We start from the raw sequence: 25,864 nt of genomic DNA on the forward strand, positions 1-25,864 counted from the left end.
CAAGAAAGTAGGGATAGAAGGAGCATACCTCGAGAATATAAAAGCCATATATGAACAACCCAATGCTAATATCATCCTCAATGGGGAAAAACTGAGAGCTTTCCTGCTAAGGTCAGGAACAAGACAGGGATGTCCACTTGCCACTGTTACTCAACATAGTATTGGAAGTCTTAGCCTCTGTAATCAGACAACACAAAGAAATAAAAGGCATCCAAATCAGCCAGGAGGAAGTCAAACTTTCACTCTTCGCAGGTGACATGATACTCTACATGGAAAACCCAAAAGATTCCACCAAAAAACTGCTAGAATTGATTCATGAATTCAGCAAAGTTGTAGGATATAAAATCAATGCACAGAAATCGGTTGCATTCCTATACATCAACAATGAAGCGACAGAAAGAGAAATCAAGGAATCGATCCCATTTACAGTTGCACAAAAAAACATAAAATACCTAGGAATAAATCTAACCAAAGAGGTGAAAAATCTATACACTGAAAACTATAGAAAGCTTATGAAAGAAGTTGAAGAAAAAGATGGAAAAAGATTCCATGCTTCTGGATAGGAAGAACAAATATTGTTAAAATTTTGATACTACCCAAAGCAATCTACATATTCAATGCAATCCCTATCAAAGTAACACCAGCATTCTTCACAGAGCTAGAACAAATAATCCTAAAATTTGTATGGAACCAGAAAAGACCCCGAAGAGCCAAAGCGATCTTGAAAAAGAAAACCAAAGCAGGAGGCATCACAATCCCAGACTTCAAGCCATACTACAAAGCTGTAATCATCAAGACAGTATGGTACTGGCACAAGAACAGACACTCAGATCAATGGAACAGAATAGAGAACCCAGAAATGGACCCACAAACGTAAGGCCAACTCATCTTTGACAAAGCAGGAAAGAATATCCAATGAAATAAAGACAGTCTCTTCAGCAAGTGGTGCTGGGAAAACTGGAGAGCAACATGCAGAAGAATGAACCTGGACCATTTTCTTATACCATACACAAAAATAAACTCAAAATGAATGAAAGACCTAAGTGTAATACAGGAAGCCATCAAAATCCTCGAGGAGAAAGCAGGCAAAAACCTCTTTGATCTTGGCCGCAGCAACTTACTCAACACGTCTCCGGAGGCAAGGGAAACAAAAGCAAAAACGAACTACTGAGACCTCATCAAAATAAAAAGCTTCTGCACGGTGAAGGAAACAATCAGCAACACTAAAAGGCAACCGACAGAATGGGAGAAGATATTTGCAAATGACATATCAGATAAAGGGTTAGTATCCAAAATCTATAAAGAACTTATCAAACTCAACACCCAAAAAAACAAATAATCCAGTGAAGAAATGGGCAAAAGACATGAATAGACACTTCTCCAAAGAAGACATCCAGATGGCCAACCGACACATGAAAAAATGCTCAACATCACTCATCATCAGGGAAATACAAATCAAAACCACAATGAGATACCACCTTACACCTGTCAGAATGGCTCACATTAACAACTCAGGCAACAACAGATGTTGGTGAGGATGCGGAGAAAAAGGATCTCTTTTGCATTGTTGGTGAGAATGCACGCTGGTGCAGCCACTCTGGAAAACAGTATGGAGGTTCCTCAAAAAACTAAAAATAGAACTACCCTACGACCCAGGAATTGCACTACTAGGCATTTATCCACAGGATACAGGTGTGCTGTTTCAAAGGGACACATGTACCCCCATGTTTATAGCAGCACTATCAACAATAGCCAAAGTATGGAAAGAGCCCAAATGTCCATCGATGGATGAATGGATAAAGAAGATGTGGTGTATATATATATATATATATATATATATATATATATACACACACACACACACAATGGAGTATTACTCGGCAATCAAAAAGAACGAAATCTTGCCATTTGCAACTACGTGGATGGAACTGGAGGGTATTATGCTAAGTGAAATTAGAGAAAGACAAATATCATATGACTTCACTCATATGAGGACTTTAAGAGACAAAACAGATGAACATAAGGGAAGGGAAACAAAAATAATATAAAAACAGGGAGGGGTCAAAACAGAAGAGACTCATAAATATGGTGGGTTACTGGAGGGGTTGTGGGAGGGGGGATGGGCTAAATGGGTAAGGGTCACTAAGGAATCTACTCCTGAAATCATTGTTGCACTATATGCTAACTAATTTGGATATAAATTTTAAAAAATAAAAAATAAAATTAAAAAAAAAAAAAAAGAAAAAAGAAAAAACCCACCCCCAGCATAGGATGAAACACGAAGCCTTATCTCTTCATCAGGTAGGAAAAGAGCTTCCCCCAAGAACTCAGTCTGGCCTCGCACTTTGTGTGAGCTTGGGTCTAAATGTACACCGCCTCGCATGACCTGGGATCAGACAAAAATTAATGAAAATATTGCCCCTGAGATCTGGATATCAAGATATTCTCCCCTGACATTGTCCTTGTAGGCAACAGATACGACCAGAATTTTATTCAGCACCAGACTGATCTCCATATAATTTCTTTTTACCTGTTACCCCCGCTGCTGCTGCTGTCATCCCAACAACCTGCTTTGTTGAGGTCCAAAGGACTAGGACTTGCATGAACTGTGCAGGGTGTCACGTGTGGACAGTGAGCTTGCCCAACACACTGTAGCTGACTTCCATTTCTGCTTCCATGCTCTGCATGGACAAAATCTCCTTGTAATCATTGGTCTGATTAACAGTCATTGCACCCCTTTCTTTGCTTTTCTGATCCAAATCCAAAGCAGGCATCCTGGTGAATGAGAGAGGAATGTATGTGTCAGTAAGCTGAATCCTGTCTTTGTCCCAGCTCCCCTCATTCAACATCAAGTGTGACAGACTGCCTCCTGGAGCTGGGAGAACAGAGCTCATATTCTCCAGGGAAGACACACTCTGAACACACAGAGGGGTCCCCTGAGCCCAGAAAACAGAGTATCAACTAGCTGCTCCTCATCATATTAGAGGAAGAGAGGATTCCCCAGGGACACAAGAGAAGGGTATCCCAGGAAAAGGCAGCAGTGTGTGAAAAGGCAGAAGGCAGCTGGTATTTGGGGAACACCAAGAAGCCCACTGTGTGAGCCTGGGAGAGAAGAAGGGAGGGGAGGGGTCAGATTATACACAATCTTGAAAGCCAGATAGAAATTTTTAGACTCTATGCTGAAGGTATGGAGGAGAGAAGTCTTGTGTGAGAAATGGACAAGACACTTTCCTAACCTGGTCACAGATGCGCAAGGCACAGACAGAGCCATGAGCCCCAGGAAGGCATACTAGCCCTGGTCATCCAGCCAGCTGCCTTTGTTATACCTAAGGAAGGTGGGGCTGATCACCAGGAGGTGGGGAAAAAGGGAGAGGGGGCTGATCTGGACCCCTTCCCACAGCACCCCACAGCCACATCTTACTCCCTCCCATGCCCTTACTGGGTCTTTGCTGTCTTCCATTCCACTAGGAAACTGGACCACCTTCCAAAATCTAAGAGAATTGGGAAGTGGGGGAAGGTTCAGCAGGCTGAGACCTGGGGAGATTCTGCAGATGTCCCTAATTAGCCAGCAGAGGGTGTCCCTGGAGTTCCTCTGTCCTCCCCTGCAATGACCTCCCCTCATCCCCAAACTAAGAACATCTGGGGTCCCAGACCATGACCTCCTCACTTGGAGCATCTGAAGTCCACGCCAGACCAGAAAGCTTCAGCAGCAGCAGCAGCAGCAGCAGCAGCAGCAGCAGCAGCTGTCTCCAAGAGCCCTGGCTGCTGGCATTCCCAGGATAGATGAAGCATCCTATGGTTTGGTTCCCCACCTTTTCAAGGCTCTGGACAGGGCCCTGGTTCATCCTGGAAAGAGAGCAGGAACTGCCAGAACTCTGAGGGCACCCTTGACCTTCCCATGTCCTGCCTTCTCCCCAGCACACACCCGAAGGCTAGGGTCCACTGGTTGATATTGTTGCCAAGGCCGGAGGCCCGCAGGATCTTGGAGTTCCCCACCAAAGTACGAGTCCCACAGTAGAAATGGAAATGGCTCACTGAGAGTCTGAGAATCCCCTTGAACACCTTTTTCCACATTTTGCCAAAACCACTTGCTGAGTTCATGCCCTGGAAACAGCAGAAGGGAAGAGATTGGGGGTTGGGACCTGGGTATCAGCTCTAGTGGAAGGAAAGCAGATCCAGAGGGTGAGATCCCAGACCTGGCGGTCAGGGGTTGAGGTTGTGAAGATGAGAGGTGTGGGGCATCTGGGTGGCTCAGTCGGTTAAGCGTCTGGCTCTTGATTTTGGCTCAGGTCATGATCTCATGGTTTGTAGGTTTGAGCCCCACATCAGACTCTGTACTGTCAGTGCAGAGCCTTCTTGCGATTCTTTCTCTCCTCTCTCTCTACCCCTCACCCACTCAAGCTTGTGCTCTCTCTCAAAATAAATAAATAAACTTAAAAAAAAAAAAAAAAGATTAGAGGTGCACTAAGCCAGGACTGAGGGCAGGGGTTTGGTGGGAATGTGGGATATAGGCTAGGCTTTGGAAGGACAAGGCAAGGGACCAGGCCCAGGGCTGACCACTAGCCAGCCACCAGAGCACAGCATGAGGAGTCCTGGACTCTGTTGCCCTCTTCAGGTACTCCATCATCTTCCCATAGCATTCAGCATACCAGCCCCATTCTTGAACTCTGTGGTAGCAGAGGGAGGAGTTTAGTGTTTCAGATGGGCAGCCACTCTTCCTGAATTTGAACCAAGGGCAGTTGCAATGCCCCAGTACCAAGACCTGGGGTGCCGATTCAGGTTTTGGATCCAGGCAGGGGGCCATCAGCCACAAGATGAGCACCCAGAAGCCCCACAGGACAAAAATCTGCCACAAGTGCTTCATGTTCAGCCCAGATGACGAGTCTCGTGGCAGGCAGCAGACTGACTTCTCTACCCGGGACTGAGAAGGAGGAACTGAGGCTCCAGCATCTCTCTGTTCCATTGGCCCCCGTGGCTCCTCAACCCTCCACACCACACCTCCTCCCAGTCTATCATCTCCCGCCTCCATATCCATTTGCTCACCTCCAAAGAGGACTCTGGCTGGCCCTAGGATGGCAGATGCAGGGACAGAGAGATAACTTATGGCAGGTCCCGTATCCTCCCCACAGGAGGAAGGCTTAGCTCTCCGTGGGGTTCTCCATGCCACCAGTTACTCCATAGATGTCATCACGAAGTACACATTGTGACCTCCCTCTTGTCGCCTACCTGGGCAAAGCTGCCACTCTATCCTGTCTGGAATACACCAGCGACCTACACTAAACATAAGATCTATGAGAATGGGGACTTAGAATCATTTAAAAAATATTTATGGGATACATGAATGGAGTTGAGAGGGAACTAAAATACTGAGCCACCCAGGTGACCCTGCTTTCTTTAACTCTTTCAATTTTAGCCCCTGGGAATTTCCCTTACTTTTTCATGAGTCAGCTATATGTTCAAAGAGATCATTGTTATTTAGCATTTCAAGATGTTTTTCACCAGGAAGGTTTCCAGGATTAAGTCTACATATTACTGAAACTAGAACCTTTATTTTTGCATTTTTTGAAAAATGTTTATTGATTTATTTTTAGAGAGACAGAGAACACGGGAGGGGGAGGGACAGAAAAAGAGGGAGAGGGAGGACCCCAAACAGGCTTTGCACTGTCAGTGAAGATCTCACGAACCGTGAGATCATGACCTGAGCTGAAATCAAGAGTTGGACACTTAACCAACTGTGCCAACCAGGTGCTCTGAACTAGAACCTTTATAATTAGCTTTCACACTGGTTATAAAAACACAGAATGCTGAGCCTCATCCCCACAGTCTCTCATTTGGTTTTTCTGGGGTGTGCCTGAGAATTTGCATTTCTAACAAATTCTCAGGTAATGACAATGCTGCTGGTCCAGGGACCACACTTTAAGAACCACTGTCTTAGCTTAATAGATCGATCTAGCCAGAAAAGTATTTTACAGGAAAAAAACAAACAAACCCAATTCCTTTATTAAAATGGAAGATCATTTTCTAATTATATTTTTGTTTTCTAAAGAAAAGCTTGTGTTTTCCTCCTACAACCTGCAATAGCATCCTAACTGGTATATCTGCTTCTGTTCTATCCATCCCTCACCCATTCTTCAGCTAGCAACTGACATGATCTTAAATTAATTTCCTGCTTAAATCCTTAAAATGGTATCAGAATAAAATCCATACAGAATAAAAACCAAAATTCTCACTCATCTCACAGTTTTCAGCCATTCTGGCTTTTTCTCGTTTCTACAACTTTCCAAGTTCTATCTCACCCCAGGACCTTTGCACTTGCAACTCCTCTTCCTGGAACACATTTCTCCCTCTCACTCAGTACTTCACCTGTCTGGTTTCTTCCCTTTCAAGTCTCATTTTAAATGGCATTCATCTTAGGGTTCATTCCCTGACCTCAGTATTATTAAAGTGTATAAGAACCTCTACTAATTGGACTCTGAGACCCACTGACACAGCTATATTATGATTCTTCCTTCTCAGGGTAAGTAGTGGGATTTCTACACTGTGATTATTATTTTCAATCCAGATACACCAAGGTCCCCGTATTTCTCCCAAGAGAAAATTGGTCCATTTGCACTGGGAAAGAAGAACATGTAACATCTGCAAATATATTTATTTCTTTAACAATTAGGGAAAGTTTATCAGTGTGGATATAAGGTAAAAGAAGACTGTGACAGGGCAGAAGGAACTAACGAAAGGGCCTGAAAACTTCCTCTTCTCTGGTTGGGCTTATAGGCTGTAGCTGCAAGGGACCAGTGCAGCCCCATGTGCAGTGAATGAGTCCAGTATAGGCCCCACTTGCTCCAAAGGTTGAAGGATCCCACTTGACAGAGAAGGTTGAAGCATCAGTATAAAGCCTGACATTATGAAGAGTGAAGTCTCTAGTCAGTGTCCTGGTCTCCTTGGCCACCTAAAAGAATTCCAAAAAGGGAAGGACCATCTAATTCTGGAATTCCTAAAACAGAAGGTTCCCCCACCCCTGTTGTCCCTGTTACAGTGCCCTGTTTATTTGCTTCAGAGTACAAGGCACATTATGCTTTTTAATTATTATTTACTTTTTTCCAATTGTTTATGTGGTAAAATACACATAACAAAATTTACCATCTTAATCATTTCTAAGTGGTATGTATACACATTTTTTTGTCTGCCTCTTTCTACCCCATACTGAAAGTTTCTTGAGGGAGACATGAGCCCTATCTTATTTACCATGGTATTCCCATAACCCAGGGGAGATCTGGGAAATAGGAAGAGCTCAATAAATATGTGTTGAAGAAGTGAATGAGGGTCATTAAGCCTGGAGCCCCACTGAGGAGAGAGGGTTAGGAAGTTAAACGTGGAAGAGCACCAAATGGGCACAAGCCAGAGAATAAAGGATAATTCCTGCTAACATCCTTGGTCATTCATCCAAGAATGATGCCACTCGCACTTGGTGGTGGTAACTAATGTGTGGAAAGGACCCAGACTCTGGAGCCAGAAAAAACAGGCCTTGAACCCCAGCTGTCCCGTTAACCTTAGGCAAAGTCAACTCACTTCTTGGCTTCCTCATCTATAAATGGGGTTTGAAACAGTGCCTACCTCCCAGGGTTGTTCTGAGGGTAAAACAGATTAGAGCGGTTGGCATACTGTCAGTTTCCAGTTCCCATGAGCTAGTTGTTCTTTCCCCCCTTCCCTAGAAAACTGCAGCCTGAGGGCAGAAGGCGGACTCCGACATTGCTCAGCTTCTCCTGAGTCAGGCTGCCAAAAAGCAACCAGCTCTGGTGTCCCTTCTCCTCTTCCTGGAAGCCTTCCCTAACCCAGTGCGTCAGTCAGTTTCTCCTACAGACTACCACAGTCTCCTGTGCCACCTTTTATCAAAGTTCTGGTCTTACATCACTAAAATGACCTGAGCCAAGCACCTTCATGCGCCATGTTCAGAAGCACGGAGAGGCTGTTTGAGTAAAATCAACCCAATAGGTCCTGGCTCCCAGGGTACTTCGAGGTCCAGAAGAATGGGCTGTGATATAGGGCAAGTTACTCACCTTCTCCAGGGCAGTTGCTCTTTCAGAAAATGGATATAAACATCACACCTTTCTTTTTTTTTCTTTTCTTTCTCTTTTTCTCTCTCCCTCTCTCCCTCCCTTTTTTTTCTTCCTTCCTTTCTCTCTTTTTTTTTTTTGAGAGAGAGAGAGAGAGAACAGGAGAGGAGCAGAGAGAGAGGAGAGGGAGAATCCCACGCGAGGCTGCATCTAAACTGAGAGACCATGACCTGAGCCAAAAATCAAGAGGGTTAACCAACTGAGCCACCCAGGCGCCTCCACACCTACTTTCTGTAGCGGTGATTCTCAAACTTAACTGCAGGAAATCACCTGGGAGCCACTCCTAGAGTTTCTGATTCAGCAAGTCTGTGGTGGGGCCCCATAACACGCATTTTTAACCAGTGCCCAGGTGATGAGGTTGCTGGTTGGGACGCTTTGAAAGTCACTGTTCTAGGAGGTTCCAAGTTGTTCCAAGAATCTCATGTGAGGTTCTTGGCGCAGTTCTTCGGTCAACATAAGCAAATGGGGCTCTTACTGTTTCTGCGGGGCAACCACGCCTCCAGGTACCTGGTCCACGGAAGACCGCCCACAGGGTGGGAGCGGCTCCCACTCCCCACAACTGCGTTTAGACTCCGCAGCCCTCAGCACCCGACCGCTGGAGGGGAGGGTGGGGCCTGAGTGAGAACACCGGCGAGGGGTGGGGCCAAGCGTGCGCGTTGCTGCGCCTGCGTGCGGGGAGGGGGCGTGGCTCAAAGCTCCGGGCCGGAAGCAGGAGGCTGTAGGGGCGGGCCGGCTGGTGTCCCCTTTCCGGCTGGTCCCCATGGAGGCGCTAGGGAAGCTCAAGCAGTTCGATGCCTACCCCAAGACTCTGGAGGACTTCCGGGTCAAGACCTGCGGGGGCGCCACGGGTAGGCCGCAGCGGGGCCGGGGTTGCGGGGACAGGGGTGTCGAAGAGCTTGGCCGGGCGCCTGGACCCTGCCTGGCCTATGGGGGAGCTTGAGAGAGTGGAGCAGAGGCCATTCTGACCCTCGCTCCCTTCCCCGCAGTGACCATTGTCAGTGGCCTTCTCATGCTGCTACTGTTTCTGTCCGAGCTTCAGTATTACCTCACCACTGAGGTAAGGGGGGGGGGGGGCACTACGTGGGCGGGGCTCGGTATTCTAGGGATGGGAGTGGGAAGGAGAGGTAGGGGGTCGAATCTTACTGAGGTAGTGCTGCTCCAGGTGCATCCTGAACTCTACGTGGACAAGTCACGGGGAGACAAACTGAAGATCAACATCGACGTACTTTTTCCGCACATGCCTTGTGCCTGTGAGTACCCACCAGGCGTGGGAGTTACAAGTTCTGAGGTGGGCTTCCAGATTCACACCTCCAGCCTTAGATTCTGGACGGGACCCCAGGACAACCTTCTTTCCTTAACCTCTGCAGCCCCAAGATAGTCCCAGCATCCCCTTTCCCTCCAAAACCCAGATTCCTTTGCTCCTAGGATCCAAGTACCTTACCCTGACTTCCTGCTTCCAGATCTGAGCATTGATGCCATGGATGTGGCTGGGGAGCAGCAGCTGGATGTGGAACACAACCTGTTCAAGCAACGGCTGGATAAGGATGGCATCCCCGTGAGCTCAGAGGCAGAGCGTCATGGTAACTGTGAGGAGGAGGCCAGATCTCAGATCCCTGAGCTGGACATGCCCAACCCCTTCCTTCTGACAAGTGGGATGTGGTTGGCCAAGTGACAGATGAAGCAACTAAGACCCAGAGAAGTCAAATGGCTTGCTTAGGGTCCCCCAGCTATTAAGGATCAGAGTGGACTGAAATCCAGGCTTCTAGCCTCTGTACATTGAGTAGAGTACTCTACCTGACTATCACTCTCAGAGGTCTCCAATCTCTGCCTATCACTGTTGAGTGACAGAAGTTTGAGGATGGGTCTTATGTGCTCTCGTCGTGGCAGAACTCCTCTAGATGGATCCAAGCTTCTCTAGGTGTTTTCTTCCCCATCCCGTTAGCTGAATTCAGCCCTTAATGCTCTTCCCCTTTGGAATGCAGGGTGGCTTATGGTTAAGAGTTTACGTTCTTGACTTAGATTGCCTAAATTCAGATGTAACTTTGTCTCTTGCAGTCTGTGACCTCAGCTATAAAGTGGTGATATACAGTAGTACCCACCACATGGAATTATAGGATCAAATGAAGTCATGTGTATGATGCCTGGCACAAAGTAGCTGTTCACCCTAGCTTCCTTTCCTGTCTCTAGGCAGCCTCCCAGTGCCTACATTAACTCAGTTTCCCACCATAACAAAACCCTCCTCAAAGCTGTGATTTCTCACACCTTAGGGATGGCTGTGTTGTGAGTTTTATCAGTTGTTCATTCAACAGATATATGTTGAACACCAGTAAAACGAGAGAATTTGCTGTAGGATTGGATGTAGGGTATAAGACAGCAGAGTCAAGGTTCATTCCAAGGCTTGTGGCCTGAGCAAATGAATGACTTGAAATAGGGATGACCAGGGAGGAGGAGGAGGATTTTGTGTGGGTGTGTGAGAGAGGTGGGGGAATATTCTATATCTGCTATTATGTAACAAATTACCCCCAAAATTAGTGGCTTAGAGCAAAAACATTTGTTTTTATCAGTTGCTATGGGTTAGGAATTCAAGAGTGGTGTGGTTGGCTTACAGTCTCTCAGGAGATTGCAGTCAAGCTGTTGGCTGGGTCTGCAGTCATCTGAAGGCTTGACTGGGGTTGGAGGATCTGCTTCTAAGAGGGCTCACATGTATGGCTGTTGGCAAGATGCCTCAGGGCTTTCACCACATAGGCCTCTCAGTGAATATCCTCATAGCATGGCATCTGGCTTCTCCCTGTGCATGTGATCTGGGAGAACACAAAGTAGAAATTATCACAACTTCTTTTATAACCAAACCTCAGAAGTTACACACCATCATTTCTGCAATATGCAAGTGGTTACCCAGATCAGCCTTATTCACTGTGGGAGGCGGAGGCTACATAAAGATGTGAATACCAGGAGGTGATGATTGTTGGAGACGTCTTGGGGACTGGTCCCCCAGGAAAAGATGAGGATTTGGGGGTAGATTTCAGGTTTGAGTCATGTTAAATTTGGGAAATGCTTTTTTTTTTTTTAATTTGAGAGAGAGAGCATGAGTGGGGGAAAGCAGAGGGAGAGAGAAAATCTTAAGCAGGCTCCACACTGAGCACAGAGGCCATGACCTGGGATCTCATGACCTGAGCCAAAATCAAGAGTCTCACGCTCAACTGACTGAGCCACCCAGGCACCACCTGGAATGTCCATTTTATACCCTAGTTTTATGCCAAGTTAGATATACCAGTATAGATGTTAGAGAAGGGATGGAGAAACAAATGTAGTTATCAGCATAGAGATGGCATTCAAAGCTATTGGACTAGAGGAGAAAACCTAGGGAGTAAATATAGGTAGAGGAGAGGTCTAGGGACTGTACCCTGAGCCCCACCAATATTTAGAAGTCAGAAAATGAGGATCTAGGAAGGAAGATTAAGCCATTAAAGTAGAAGAGAACCAAAGATGTTGCAAAAGCCAAGTGGAAGAAGAGTTTTAAGGAGAGTGAACAACTGTCAAAAGTCCCTGAGAGTCCAGTAAAATGTAAGATCTGACCATTGCAGTTGGCAACATGGAGGCCACTGGAGGCTTTAAAAAGAATAGTTTCGATAGTGTTGAGGATGAAAATCTGACCAAAGGACAAAAAAGGAAATAGAGACATTGACTAAAAACAACACTTTCAGGAGTTTTGTCAGAAGAGAAAGCAGAGAAGTAGGGGAGGCTGGCGGAGAATGCAGGTGACGTGGTGGATTTGGTGGTGAGATTAATCCACATGGTGGATTCTGTTGCTTCTCTGTTCTTCGTGGAAATCGAAAGCAAGGTCATTAGCTAAGAGTGAAGAAAGGGAAAGGAATTATGGAAGCCAAAGATGAGAGGCAGAAATAAATTTAGTCATCTCAGATAATGGAAAGTGAGCTGATTAGTGAAATGAGGCAGGATTGCCAGGCAGCCTTTCTTTTTTTTTTTTTTTTTTTTTAATGTTTATTTATTTTTGAGAGAGAGAGCACAAGCAAGGGAGGGGCAGAGAGAGAGAGAGGAAGACACAGAATCCGAAGCAGGCTCCTGGCTCTGAGCTGTCAGAACGAGCCAGACATGGGGTCAAACTCACGAACCGTGAGATCATGACCTGAGCCAAAGTCAGACACTTAACTGACTGAGCCACCCAGGTGCCCCTGTCAGGCGGTCTTAAAGGAGGCACAGGCAAGAAGTAGGCACAGAGAGTTGAATTTAACTAGGGTTTGGGTTTTGCGAGGCTGGTACAACAAAGAGAGAGAGGAACAGATGGGTTCTGGCTATGTGCAAGACAATAATTACAGCAGTGGACCATGGCATTTATTTCCCACCTTTGTCAAGATATAATTGAAATACATTGTGTAAAATTAGGGTGTACAGTGTGATGATTTGGTTACATATATGAGACAATTAACACAATATGGTTAGCTAATTATCCATCACTTCACATAGTTACATTTTGTGTGTGTGTGTGTGTGTGTGTGTGGTGAGAACATTTAAGATCTACTCTCTTAGCAGATTTCAAGTATACAATATAGTATTGTTAACTGTAGTCACCATTCTGTACATGAGATCCCAGAATTTATTCATCTTCTAACTGGAAGTTTGTACCCTTTGACCAACATTTCCCCATTTCTCCCACCCCAGCTTCTGGCAACCACCATTCTACTCTGTTTCTATAGTTAGGCTTTTTTAGATTGCACTTGTGAGTTCATGAAGTTGACTTTCTTTATCTGACTTACTTTACTTAGTGTAATGTCCTCAAGGTTTATCCATGTTGTTGCAAATAATAGAATTCCCTTTTAATGGCTGAATAATACTCCATTATATATATTTACCACATTTTCTTTATCCATTCCTCTGTTAACAGACACTTAGATTGTTTCCATATCTTGGCTGTTGTAAATAATGCTGCAATGAACATGGGGCTGCAGATAACTCTTCAAGATAAAATTTCTTTTTTCTTTTCTTTTCTTTCCTTTTTTTTTTTTTTTTTTTGGATATACCCAGAAGTGGGATTGCTAGAACATATGGTAGTTCTCTTTTTAATTTTTCAAGGAACTTCCATACTGTTTTCCATAGTAGTTGTACCAATTTACATTCCCGCCAACAGTGCACAAGTGTTCCCTTTTCTCCACATCTTCGTCAATACTGGTTTTTCCTTGTTTTCATTTATTTTTTATTTTTTGGATTCAAACAGGTGTGAGGTGTATCTCATGGTTTTATTCTGCCTTCCCTGATGATTAATGATGTTGAGCTCTTTTCCACGTATCTATTGGCCATTTGTATGTTTTCTTTTGAAATAATGTCTATTCAGGTTCTTTGCCCATTTTTAATTGTATTGTGTGTTTGTTTTGCTGTTGAGTTGTATGAGTTCCTTATATATTTTGAATATTAACACCTTATCAGATATATCTTTTGTGAATATTTTATTTTACTCCATTCTGTTAATTGTTTTTTCTGTGCAGATTTTTATTTTGATGTAATCCCACGTGTTTATTTTTGCTGTTGTTATCTGTACTTTTGGTATCATAACCAAAAAATTATTGCCAAAACCAGTATCAGGGAGTTCTTTACCTATTTTCTTTGAGGAGTTTTACAGTATCAAGTCTTACATTTAAGTCTTTATTTCAAGTTGATTTTTGTGAGTTGTGTAAGATAGGGGTCTAGTTTCATTTTTGGCATGTGAATATGCAGTTTTCCCAGCAGCGTTTATTAAAGACACTGTCCATTCCCCATTTGGACCATGGAATTTAGATAAGGAGGGAAGTAAGGGCATGAAGGGGTCATGGTGTTAGTGGTGTCAAAAAATTGGTGGATTCTGGGTACCAGAGATAGTGAACTGGGAAAATAAGGATAAGTAGTTGAAGATTGGGATACTTGAAATTGAATTTTGGAAGGTTTGCGGTAATTGGTCAAAACAAAGTGTAGGTATGTGTGTGGAAATGAAGTGGGATCAGGCTGAGATGAGATGACAAAATAAAAAGATTGTTGGAAGATAGGAGGTCAAGATATTAACTATTGAAATCACCAGTTATGATGAGGCAGGGAGTCAGGTGCAGGGAGAGAGGCCTGAGGAGAAGCACCACGGTGAAGTGGTTAAAGGCTTGGGAACTGGGGCTGAAGTCTACCACTTACTGTGTTGCGTTGGGCAAAGTCACTCCTCGTCTCTGAGCCTCAGCGCCTTTGCAGGTACAATGGGGATAATAACCCCCACCTTCCTGAAGTCCTTGTGGGGGTGACAAGAGACATTCTGTGTATGGCGATCTGTACTCAGCTAACATTTAGTATTTGCTGTTACTATTTTTATTACTGTTACTTTTATTTAAAGAAATACGTGTGGAAGTGTTTAGTGCCTGGCACGTAGTATGTGCCATATAAATATTAGCTATTAGTATAATTTTTATTATTCCTAAGCCACAGGTCAGAGGGCCTGTGCAGGGGTCAGGGGTGGAGATTTCATGATGTCTGCTCCCAGCTGATGCCCCTGCCTCTGCCCTTTCCGTAGAGCTTGGGAAAGTCGAGGTAAAGGTGTTTGACCCTGACTCCCTGGACCCTGATCGCTGTGAGAGCTGCTATGGTGCCGAGACTGAAGACATCAAGTGAGCTGGACCCCGGGGACCCAGGGTTGTGGGAGCTCCCACCAGGTGCTGTGTGCCGGCCATCCTCAGCCTGTGTCAGACTCCCACAGGTGGAGGAAGTGGGACCAAGAATTTAGCGGAGATGGGGTGGGTGCCTCAGTCACTCATCCTGGTGCAAGTGACTGAGGCTCTGTGGCCAGGCCCTGCCTGGGCCACAGCTGCGCACGAGGCTGAAGCGGCCCCTGCTCTGGTTCAGAAGTGGTCTCAGAATTCAACTGCCTGGGTTCCACCCTTGCATCCTTGGGCAAAGCCACATAACCTCTCTTGTGAAGGGGGGGGTGATGATAACCTTTCCCATAATAGTCACATGAAGATTAAATGTATACTGTGTGTAAAGCACTGAGGTTGAAGGCCCAACCCAGGTAATTAGGCCCTTGATACGTGGCAACTGCTGTTATATTCCTCAGGCCCTGGCCCCTGAGAAGCTGATTCAGAGGGTCTAGGGTAGGGGCTGGGAATATGTATTTAAAATTTTTTGTATTGTAAAATATATGACTTATAAAACTTACCACATTCACGTGTACAGTTCATTGGTACTAACTACATTCATAGTGTCGTGCAACCAGCATGACTTTGTTGTAAAACTTTTCATCACCCCAAACAGAATGGGAATATACATTTTTAACAGTCCTGATGCCTCTGAGGAAACATACTTTGAGAACATCAGTGGTCAAAGGATGAGGCTGGCAGAGGCTTTGTTAGTGGACAGAACTGCTTTATTTCCCAAGGTATCAGCTCTGTTTTCGTGCTTCTTTGACACTCACCCTGCACCCCCTCTCCTGCAGGTGCTGTAACACCTGTGAGGATGTTCGGGAGGCTTATCGCCGTCGGGGCTGGGCCTTCAAGAACCCAGACACTATCGAGCAGTGCCGGCGAGAAGGCTTCAGCCAGAAGATGCAGGAGCAGAAGAATGAAGGCTGCCAGGTGTATGGCTTCTTAGAGGTCAACAAGGTACAGGAGGGACTCAGGCGGGAAAGGGCCAGCCGAGCTTCGGGTTGGCCCCACTCGGGCCCTCAGGAGACCAAGAGAAGGGGGAAAATGGCTGGAGAATGAGAGGGAATATCCCCTACAGGTGGCTGGAAACTTCCACTTTGCTCCTGGGAAAAGCTTCCAGCAGTCCCATGTGCACGGTGAGTGACACCACCTCCACTGGGGAGTTTTAGACCCTGGATACCCCTGCACTTGCCTGATGTTCTGTGTCTTTGGCCCAGAAGAGACCCTCATCTCGGGCAGCAGTTTGGCACACAGTTAAGAGCACAGGCTGAGGAGCAAGACTGCCTAGGTTCAGACATCGGTCTCACACTAACGGCTGTGTGGAACTTTGAGGAACTTCCTTAACCTTTTTGAGCTTGTTTCCTACTGTATAAAATGGAGACGATAGTACTTATTTCCTAGGGTGTTTGTGCAGGTTAAAGATTGCAGCACATGGGGCTCCTGGGTGGCTCAATCAGTTAAGCATCTGACTTCAGCTCAGGTCATGATCTCTCAGTTCGTAGGTCTGGGATTCTCTCTCTCCCCCTCACTCTCTGCCCCTCTCCCTCCCTCCCTCCCTCTCTCTCTCTCAAAATAAATAAACTTAAAAAAAAAAAAAAGATTGCAGCACAGAGCCCAGCTTGTGGTAGGCACTTGTCCAAAATGTAGACCCCAATATCGGATGACCCATGTGTGAGGCTTTGGGATCAGCAGACCTGGGTTGGAACACTGGTTCTGCCACTCCTGAGTTATATCAGATTTGGGAAATACTGAGCCCTACTCAGTTTTTCCTCCTGTAAAATGGGGCTGAAGATACTGATACCACCCTCACAGGGTTGTTCACAGGGATGAATAAATGGGATTTATTTTCATTCATTTATTCACCCGTACATTCACTAGATACTTAGTAGTCACCTACCGTGTGCCCCATTGTAGTCTGGGTGCTAACAATACAGCAACGAACAAAACAAAGTCCCTGTCCTCAGAACATTATATAGTAAAGAAACACCATGAACAAGCTGTAAAATATATGGACTATCAGATGCTATTAAGTACCATGAAGCAAAGAAAGTCAGGACAAAGATGACAGAGGCGAGGGGCTCTGGTGAGATGGTGCGTGTGCGCTGCTGTGTATTGGGGGCAGAGAGACTCTAACGGGGTGGCATTTGAGTAAAGACCTGAAGAAAGTGAAGGAGCTGGCCGTAAGGATGTCTGGGCGAAGGATTTGAAGCAGAGAGAAGAGCAAATGCAAATCTCTGAGGAGAGAGTGTGCTTGGCAAGTTCAAGGTGCAGTAAGAAAGCTGGGGGCTGGAGCAGGCTGGTGTGGTTAGTGATAAGGTGAACCAGGTAACAGGGCCATGGCGGGCAGGGCGTGGAAGGACACCACAGGGACAAGGGCTCTTACTCTCCATGAGATACAAGGCCATCCGAGGGATCTGAGGAGATGCTTCATGATGTGACTTGACTTTCAGAAGTAGGCGGCACTCTGCTGTATGGATAATATGGGGAAGAGGGGCAGGACAGAACCAGAGAGGCCAATGGGAGGCCATTGCGATGGTCCATCCCAGCACAGGATGATGGGGGCCAGGCCAGGCTGGTAGTGGAGGGCCAAGCAGTAATTACTTACGTTTGAGGGTAATGCCAAGAGGAGTGGCTGATGGGTGTGAAGGGTGAGGGAAGGGAAGCAGTCAAGGATGACTCTGAAGTTTTGTGCCTGAGTAGTGAGGATGAAGCTGCCATTTAGGGGGAGGGGAAGATTCAGAGGAACAAGTTTAGATGGCTGGATGAGTAAAGTGAAATTCAGCTTTGTACGTGTTCAGAGCAGTGGGATTTGGGCATCCTTTTAGACCACCCAGATGCAAGTCAGTCAGTTGGCTGTTCAATGTGGAGGTCAGGGGAGAGGTCTGGCACAGAGATACAGATGTGGGAGTCCTCAGGCATGTAAAACCATGGAACTGGGTGAGGGCCCCCTGGAGGTGAGGGTAGGTGGAGAGGAGGACTCAAAGGACTGAGCATGGCACCTCCACTATCAGAGTGCGGGCAGGGGGAGAAGGGGGGGGAACGTGGAGAGGTGGGGTATACGGGGCGGAGGGGGGGTTGGGAGCAGGGGAAGACATGGCAAGAAGACCAGTAAGAAACACTTGTGAGGCGCCTGGGTGGCTTGGTCGGTTAATCGTCCGACTCTGGCTCAGGTCATGATCTCACGGTCCGTGAGTTCGAGCCCCGTGTCGGGCTCTGTGCTGACAGCTCAGAGCCTGGAGCCTGTTTCAGATTCTGTGTCTCCCTCTCTCTCTGCTCCTCCCCTGTTCATGCTCTGTCTCTCTCTGTCTCAAAAATAAATAAACGTTAAAAAAATATTAAAAAAAAAAAAAGAAACACTTGTGAGAGGAGAATGCCCGCCAGGAGGTGGTGTCCTGAAAGCCTGGGGATGGAGGTGTTTCCAAAACCGTATCAGATGCTTCCGGACATCAAGTACGAGTTGCCCATTGGGTGTATGACATGGTGGTAGTCATTGTGACCTTGACAGTAGTTTTTGTGGAGTGATAGGGAGCACCCATTGCGTGGGCTCTGGAGAGAATGGGAGAGGAGTTGAGCCGGTGAGTAAGGACAGCTCTTTTGGAGAGTTTGCTGTAAAGGGAGGAGAGTGTGCGGATGCTGGAGGGAAATGTGGGCTCAACGGCGTGGTTTTGCCAGAGGTGCGACATGTGACGTAGGTTAACATGCTGTGGGAAATAGTCTGCTGAATAGTTAGCAGAAGTCCTGCTCCATGGGTGGGAGGGACAGTTGTCAGAGTGAAGTCCTTGAGAAGGAAAAAGACAGAATCTAGTACCTCAGAAGTGTAGAATAAAGCCCAAATTCGGCAACAGGAGGAAAGGCAGACTACGTCTGGACAGGTAGGATGGCAGCCGGGTGATGGGGACACCATCGGGCAGTGTGACAGGGTTGTGAGGAGTGAGTTGTGGCCAGAGGCTAGAACCACTGAGAAGAGGCATGGAAGGGCTGACCTGCTGTTCTGGGTGGATCTGATAGTGATTAAAATAAGTAGGGATAGTTGGGATAGTTTGCCACGAGCTGCAAAGCTAGGAATTTTAGGGCAGCTCGAGGGTCAGTGATCTGGAAGTGGCATTAAGGAGCAAGGAGGGCCTCACTTCATGCCACAAAGGAGGATAAATGTGGGGAAGAAACTGTCGCCACTAAGAGGGCTACAGGGCGCCTTCGAGGGAGAGCCAGGCTGCGGTTGGAGCAAGAAGGTGAGTGGAATGTGTAGAGGTTGAAGATGTAGGGGTTTCGCTGATGAGTGATGGAGCCCCCTGGGAGGGATGGGAGTCGGGGTCATATTGGGGGATGTACAGAGCCACAGTGTGACAGGAGTCCAGGGGATGAGAGATGAATTGGCGGTCCTGAGATGCCTCGTCACTACGGGAAGCAGGAGTAAAGGGCCTGCTGGAGATAGCCCTGCTGGTCTTGAAAGGGTGTGGGGGGGCGGGGGGGCTGAGTGTTGGGGAGGGGCAGGAGGTGGGTCTGGAGCCCCCTCTCTATTCTGGAGGGGGTTGGGGGAAAGGTGGTCTCACTGGGATGGTGGGAAGACCACCAGTGTCGAGCTGTTGGCACAGGGTCTGGAGGCATTCAGTAGGAGGTGGTCTGGCAGGCAGCAGCCTCTCTTCTCCACCTAGGCTGCCTTAGAGTCAGGGAACCCAGGGCAAAGGGTATTCCATATCCTGGGAGGATATTTAAAACACAAAGCTGCAATTGCCTGAGGCCAGAGATCTGACCGAATTGAAGGTCAGGAAGCTAGTTTCTGACACCCTTGTTGCTTTGGGTGGGGGAGGGGGGGAAGATTATAAAGTTCACTTAGTGCTTTTCCATCTTAGATCCTACCTGGTCCTCAGGACAGCCCTTTGTAAAGATCACTGAGGTCCAGCGAGGGCAAGTGACTTGCCCAAGGTCACACAGCTAGGAAAGTGGCTTATTGGGCTCTAGGTCTTTTGTTCTTCCTAGGCCACCATATTTCTGCCCCAAGACCCCTCGTATTTTTCCTTGGCTGGGGAGGAGTTACCCTGGAGATTAGTGCAGGAGGACTTGTTAGCTAGGTCCAGACCCTACTGCCAAGGCAGGAATATTCCAGTCTTCCTTTCTACCACGTTATTTTGCTCCATGGTTCTCATTGTGAAGCTCTCAATCTTTTTTCTCTTCCTCCCTTCTCTCTCCTTCCCTCCCCCATGCTGCAGTACATGCTGTGGAGAGTAAGTGGCCCTGCCCCCCAGGGAGGCCAAGCCCCCACTTCTGGGGCAGCCTACCCTCCCAGGAAGGGGGGAGGTTTGGATGGGCCTGGAATAGGGGTCTTATTTTTCAGGTAGGGTTTCTTGAAGCAGGAGGGATCAGGGCCAGAGGGCAGGAAGTACTTGTTCTGGAATAGATGGTATGGACTACCCATGGCATTTCCTTTGGGGGCTGTAGGGGGGTAGGGGCAGGGGGGCAGGGAAAGTGCTTGGATGGCATTCTCTGGTCTCGCCTCACCTTGGGGTTCAGCAGTTGTCCATCAGCTCTATTTAGTGGGAGATAGAGTCAGTGGGGTTTGTTTCCTGAGGTGCAAGCAGGGACTTGGTGGGAATGAAAACCTGGTGTGATGCCTGTAAAGGGCTCCCTGTATATGTCAGGGAAGATATGGGGTCTGTTCTTAAGGCCCAGGAGGGTGTGTACTTGCACACAGGCTCCAGCAGAGCCAGGCTGAGGGGAATGAAGGGTCAAAGAGGAGCTGGGCAGTCGCATTCCAGAAGGAGGGGTGAGGAGGCCTGAGCAAGGATGCTGAGGGAGCCAGGAGGCCAGTCCTACTCCACCTGGTGACACCTTCTCCCTTCTCTCCTAGTCCATGACTTGCAGAGCTTTGGCCTGGACAATGTAAGTACCAGAGACCACGCAGGGCAGATGAGGGTGGGAGATGGATGCTGCCTTCATTTCTCCACAGGGATGTCCTGGGATGGGGGAGCAGATAAAAACACACCATATTCGGCCAGGGAATCAGTCTGAGGGTCAAGAACTGAGATCTGCGCAGGCTGGAGATAGGGGATGGGGTTGGACAGGAGCATCCTGGGCAGAGGGAGCCTCCAGCAAAGTCAGGAGGGAGCGGGGCACTTCTCAGCAACTGTAGGGGCTGGTGTGGCTGGAGAGGTTGGCGGGGACCAGACCACATAGGACTCAGGCAGAGCTGCAGTCTGGTCTTCCTCCTGAGAGCCTCCTGGAGGCTGTTGGCCCTTTAACCAGTGTCATGATGTAATCAAGTTTGCACGTTTTTAAAGATCCCTCTAATAGCTGAGGTTGATAAAGACCGAATCAGGACAGGAGTCGGGAGCTGGGAAATCTGGGGCCCCTCCAGCCTAGGCTTCCCTGGCTCAAGACTTGCAGGCAAATCTGGCACCTACCACAACAGGTCCATGCCCGGTCTTTATTTGCCGTATGTTTGGATGCAGCCAGAACCTCAGACTGTGGAGGTCCAGAGGCCATAGACTCTGTTCCCTGGTGGGGCATGAGGGTTCTGCCTGTCTTGATCAGATTCTCCCAGGCAGGACCCTGCCCTCCCTCCTGCCTCACCACACATCCATTCCCCAAGCCCAGGCATCCCTGTCTGCCATTGTACCGCGGAACCTTTGATGGGGTGAGGCCTGTTGGGGCCTTGAGCGCTCGAGGCTCAGGTGCTGGTATTGCTTGCAGATCAACATGACCCACTACATCCGGCACCTGTCATTCGGGGAAGACTACCCAGGCATTGTGAACCCCCTAGACCGCACCAACGTCACCGCACCCCAAGGTACCAGCCTGGGAGGTAGCCCCCAGTTAGGAGAGCCCTACCCAGCACCCATGCCCAGTGCTCTCTTCTCCCTGCAGCCTCCATGATGTTCCAGTACTTTGTGAAGGTGGTACCTACAGTGTACATGAAGGTAGACGGGGAGGTAAGTCGGCAGGAGCTCAGGTATCAGGGTCCCTCTTGGTGACAAGCAGAGGCTCAGAGAGGGTAGGTGATTTACTCTCACAGCGAGAGTGCAGGGCCCACACTGTCGGACTTCGAAGCGCTTGCACTTTCTACTTGTCCAAACTGCCTCCATCCATTCCATGGGTGCTCACTGTCCCCGGGGTCTCCCCTGGGTTGGGGGCTAACCCTTCCTGGGTCCCCTCCTCCCCTTTCTGCTGTCACCAGTGGAGCAACAGCTCGGCAGATAGGAAGTCCGGCCCGGCCTTGCCAGGAGCTCGTGATGCAGCCTTGGAGAGTTCCTTCCCATCCCTAAACCCCCACTGAGAGAATCCACCAGATGTAGCTGGGATTGGTGAACTGTAAAGAGCCAGTGACTGAGGGGCAGCTGGGGTGGTGAGGCCAAGGGAGGGTGCCTAGGTGGTCCCCGGGCCTTGCAGTGTTCATAAGTGAGCTGGGGCCTTGTTTTCTCCTCTGCATAGTCAAGGCACTACGGACAAGGGGTGGGAGCAGGGGTAGGGCTGAGGGGGATTGGGAGCCAGGTTATAGAGTCGGCCCTGGCCCAGACTCCCTTCCTGTCCCAGGTGCTGAGGACAAATCAGTTCTCTGTGACCAGACACGAGAAAGTTGCCAATGGGCTGATGGGTGACCAGGGACTTCCCGGAGTCTTTGTGCTCTATGAGCTCTCGCCCATGATGGTGAAGCTGACGGAGAAGCACAGGTGAGGGTGGGGAAAGGGAGGGGCCTGGGCCTGCAGGGAGCAGGGGTACCTGCTGATCCCCTGCCCTGTCCCTCTACTAGGTCCTTCACCCACTTCCTGACTGGTGTGTGCGCTATCATTGGGGGCATGTTCACAGGTTAGAAGCTCGAGGGCGTGTTTGGGGTTGGGGCATGGCAGGGAATGTAAAGCCCGGGCTCCCTGCGGATTTTGGGTTGGGGGGAGGAGGAGCACCTCCATGGTGAAGGGGACTTGCTGGCCTAGCCAGTCAGGTGACACGGCTCTGGGGTTCAGCCAAGGGCCCAACTAGGCCCGTGTCAGCCCTTGTCTCTGTCCCCAGTGGCTGGACTCATCGATTCACTCATCTACCACTCGGCTCGAGCCATCCAGAAGAAAATTGATCTCGGGAAAACAACGTAGCTGTCTCCTTCCCCTCCGTTGTTCCCTTTCTCTTTGGCCTTGTGGTCATTTCCCAGCCTTCTCCCCACCCCTCCGACCCCCTCAGAGCGTCGGTCTCAGCACAGGTTGATAAATCTATTGATTGTGATAGTACTTGCTGGTCTTCATGTGCTTCTTGTGTGGCCAGGGCCTGGAAACAAACCCTTTGCACAGCCATGAACTGAAGGCAATCGGAACTGACAGATCGGGCCAGATGTCCTCTGGGAGCCCCATGTGGACATCCCCTAGCTAATTGGGCTTTATTCAAACAAAACTGATATCCACCCCAATGCCCCATCCTCAGTCCCTCCTCTGCTGTGGTCTTTGGGCCTTTTGGGTTCAGCTCCAGGGTTGAGATGGACCTTTCCAGTATGAGCTTCCTGGGGCCACCATGGCCCACAGGCTCATGAGTGTCTGACCCCCGTGGTGCTAGGGCCGTGGGTGCAGGCTGGGGCTTGCCACCTCTTCAGTGATGGCTAAAGCTAGGGCTTCTCCCTGCCACCCTGGGTTCAATCACCTGATCCCTCATCCTCACTGACCATGCTCTATGCCAAGCCCCTGCTGATTCCTAGCACTAAGAGGGGTCCAGGCACGTCCTGTACAGTCTTCTAGGAGGAGGCAGAACTGAAAAATGGAGGGAAGTTAGCAGTGGCCATTCTGGAGCAAGGCTGGCTTCAGACCCCCAGCTCTGGACCTCATCAGGGCTTCCCAGTATAGCCCTTAATAAGTGTGGAGGACCAGGCCCAACACCACACCATGCTGCAGCCCAGGGAAGCAGGGACATTGACAGCTGGTCAGTTCATCCGATTGTTTCTCAGGGAGTGTGCGGGTAAGACAGTAGTAGGGGTTCGAGTAGAAAGGACAGGAAGCCAACTAGGGTGATGATAGCAAAATCTCTAGAGGCAGACCTGAGATCCAGCTCTGATGTGATCACCCACGAGCTATGTGACCTTGGACATGTCTCATTTATAAGTTGCAGATGATACTGCCGGTTGTAGTGAGCCTTGTTTTTTTTTTTTTTTTAGGTCAGCCAGAAACCATTCCTGCTTGTTAATAGTATCCTGAATTTCCTCTAGGAACCTCCCTACTTTCTCAGCATATGTGTTTGGGAGAAGGTTTGACCTCCCAGGACTAGGAAAGCTTTCTTCTAGGTGTGAACATGGGGAGATACAAGGCTGGTGCTGCCATCCTGCAGCTCCCAGGGGGAACTCTATGTGCAAATGAGCTGGCCCCAGAGGACAGCAGAGCTGAGTCCAGAGGCAGAAAACCGGTCCTATTGACATCATTTGAGCCCTGTGACAAGCTGCCAGCTAAACACTGGGAATTGCAGCTATGCAAGACACACACACACACACACACACACACACACCCCGCCCCCCGCCAAGCCCTTTTTGTTTAATCCAATAGGGTTGGGATTTCTGTTACTTGCAACCAAAAATGTTCTGGCTGATATGCCTACTCTCAGGGCTGAAGAATAAACAAGCTAATGAAGTATGTAAAGTGCTTAGCTGTCACTAAGTGACCCTGCCATTATCAGGAGCAGGAGCAACAGGTGGACTACTCGGCATGACAGCTTGGCGGCCAGGGTCCTCGGCCTGAGCCCTGAGCTTCCTGCCAGGTCCCATTCTTCCTAGTGGCAGCCACCCATCCCCAGCACCTGTTACCCAAGGGCAGCTCTGTTTTCTGCCCCTTGTATCATCATGCACAGCCTATGTTCAGGTGTCAGAGTGGAGGCACAGTCAAGTTCATTCGAAGAAAGCAGTGAACTCAAACAGTCGTGTTGGTGAGAAGGACCCCCAGAGGTTATACGGTTGGTAGGGGAAGAGTGTGCAGGGTCAGTTAGGGTCAGGGGGCTGGTGGAGGGGGCGGAAGATGACCTGGCTGATCTGGCCGGGCATGGTGTAGAAGACCAGGAGAAGGAAGATGGTGACCAATGCCAGCAGCAGCAGCAGCACCAGGATGCGCCAGTACCGGCGCCAGATGAAGAAGACAAAGGTCTTCAGCGGGTTCACAAACCAGTTGAAGGAGGTTTTAGGGCGGCTGTTGGGACAGAGGTGGTGTCAGAATGACGAGGAAGCTCCTGGGCCGCCCCCACCTACCTCGGGCTCTGGCCCAGCCTCCTGTGTCGCCCCTCACTTGGGCTTCTCCAAGGGCTCAGGCTCCTTCCGCCCCTTCCCCACTGGCCGCTTCTCTGCCTCCTCCACGGTCAGCAGCTCAAACTCTGCCTCCACCTTCCCCTAGAGAAAGGAGGGAACAGAGGCTGAGCTCTTAGGTGGTCTCAGACCCCACCTCATACCCCCACCCACCCGGGGCCCTGCCCCGGCCACACCCACCGTGAGGATGTAGACGCTGCCTCCAGGGTCTGTGAACGCTAGGTCTTCTGGCCTGCCCTTCCTCCTCTTCTTCTGCCTCTTGCCAGCTCGCACCTCCCGCTGCTCCCGATCCTCATCCTCTGGCTCCCGCAGCTTCACTACTGGCCACCAGCCCCGCAGGCGGCGGCAGCGAAACAGGTTGCACCTCGGCCCTGCCCCATCGCGGGCCAGGTGCACAGAGCAGAGCTCGGGGCCCCGGGCCCCCCGCACCATGTCTGGCAACTGCAGCTCCAAGGATCCTGCGAGTGCAGAGCTCTCTGGGTTAGGTAGGAGATCAAGGTCTGTCTGGGCCTGGGGTGGTGGGGAGCCACAGCAGGACTGTGCCTCAGGGCATCAGGAACTAAGACGTGGTGCGCCACAGCTGGGGGCCACACAAGCACAGCCACATGTCAGCAGGTTGTCAGACCCTGGTGAAACGACCAAGGATGGGACCAGACTGCCAAAGTGGGGCCATGGTTTCAGAGTCCAAAGTGACCTGAGTTCAGGTCATGTCAGAAGATTGAGTCAGGGACTTTGGGTGGGAACGGAGGTCAGTAATGAGGCCAGAAAGGTTAGTGACCTAGGGTCTGAAACCCAGGACTCAGGGTTGGGTTACAATAGGGAACCAAGGGCCA

The 25,864-nt window shown here is 48.9% G+C and overlaps 3 protein-coding genes and 1 long non-coding RNA gene across 5 annotated transcripts in view; 1 reads left to right on the forward strand and 3 right to left on the reverse strand.

Annotated features, from left to right (window-relative positions):
* Window positions 1-2,476: 2,476 nt before the first annotated feature.
* On the reverse strand, window positions 2,477-5,005 carry C9H20orf173 (chromosome 9 C20orf173 homolog). Its single transcript, XM_058685419.1, has 4 exons — window positions 4,565-5,005; window positions 3,926-4,104; window positions 3,660-3,846; window positions 2,477-2,775 (listed from the first exon to the last, which is right to left on the reverse strand). The coding sequence occupies exons 1-4, from the start codon at window positions 4,961-4,963 to the stop codon at window positions 2,719-2,721; spliced, it is 822 nt and encodes a 273-aa protein (XP_058541402.1). The 5' UTR covers window positions 4,964-5,005; the 3' UTR covers window positions 2,477-2,718.
* A 1,630-nt stretch (window positions 5,006-6,635) lies between these two features.
* LOC131485691 (uncharacterized) lies at window positions 6,636-8,818 on the reverse strand. Its single transcript, XR_009248967.1, has 2 exons — window positions 8,340-8,818; window positions 6,636-6,946 (listed from the first exon to the last, which is right to left on the reverse strand). It is a non-coding gene; the product is annotated as an uncharacterized LOC131485691 (long non-coding RNA).
* On the forward strand, window positions 8,801-22,992 carry ERGIC3 (ERGIC and golgi 3). Of its 2 annotated transcripts, XM_058685415.1 has the most exons (14): window positions 8,801-8,959; window positions 9,098-9,168; window positions 9,274-9,361; window positions 9,572-9,691; window positions 14,653-14,746; window positions 15,571-15,736; window positions 15,858-15,915; window positions 19,987-20,001; window positions 20,625-20,656; window positions 21,467-21,563; window positions 21,641-21,705; window positions 22,307-22,443; window positions 22,524-22,579; window positions 22,781-22,992. In XM_058685415.1, exons 1-14 carry the CDS (start codon window positions 8,872-8,874, stop codon window positions 22,858-22,860), a joined length of 1,167 nt encoding a protein of 388 aa, XP_058541398.1. In that variant the 5' UTR covers window positions 8,801-8,871; the 3' UTR covers window positions 22,861-22,992. The 2 variants fall into 2 exon arrangements, with proteins under 2 accessions (XP_058541398.1, XP_058541399.1); XM_058685416.1 differs by lacking the exon at window positions 19,987-20,001.
* Window positions 22,993-24,600: 1,608 nt separating this feature from the next.
* The window catches only part of LOC131485690 (fer-1-like protein 4), a 33,937-nt gene continuing 32,673 nt past the window's right edge, over window positions 24,601-25,864 (reverse strand). The window contains exons 43-45 of the mRNA XM_058685423.1: window positions 25,212-25,489; window positions 25,015-25,115; window positions 24,601-24,918 (exon numbers count right to left, since the gene is read on the reverse strand). Coding sequence (XP_058541406.1) covers window positions 24,714-24,918; window positions 25,015-25,115; window positions 25,212-25,489 — 584 coding nt within the window. The 3' untranslated portion in view covers window positions 24,601-24,713. The remainder of the gene's footprint in view (window positions 24,919-25,014; window positions 25,116-25,211; window positions 25,490-25,864) is intronic.

The sequence above is a fragment of the Neofelis nebulosa genome, chromosome 9, assembly GCF_028018385.1.
Source record: "Neofelis nebulosa isolate mNeoNeb1 chromosome 9, mNeoNeb1.pri, whole genome shotgun sequence".
Taxonomy (NCBI): Eukaryota; Metazoa; Chordata; class Mammalia; order Carnivora; family Felidae; genus Neofelis; species Neofelis nebulosa.

Bases quoted from the DNA above. Each gene is read 5' to 3' on its own strand.
- C9H20orf173 (XM_058685419.1), bottom strand. From the start codon at position 4,963: ATGGAACAGAGAGATGCTGGAGCCTCAGTTCCTCCTTCTCAGTCCCGG. The intron at 4,105-4,564 runs GCTAGTGGTCAG...TGCTGTTTCCAG, and splicing joins ATGCTGTGCTCTGGTGGCTG to GGCATGAACTCAGCAAGTGG. The intron at 3,847-3,925 runs GTGTGTGCTGGG...CTCTCTTTCCAG, and splicing joins CAGTGGACCCTAGCCTTCGG to GATGAACCAGGGCCCTGTCC.
- ERGIC3 (XM_058685415.1), top strand. From the start codon at position 8,872: ATGGAGGCGCTAGGGAAGCTCAAGCAGTTCGATGCCTACCCCAAGACT. The intron at 14,747-15,570 runs GTGAGCTGGACC...CCTCTCCTGCAG, and splicing joins GCCGAGACTGAAGACATCAA to GTGCTGTAACACCTGTGAGG. The intron at 21,706-22,306 runs GTAAGTCGGCAG...TTCCTGTCCCAG, and splicing joins ACATGAAGGTAGACGGGGAG to GTGCTGAGGACAAATCAGTT.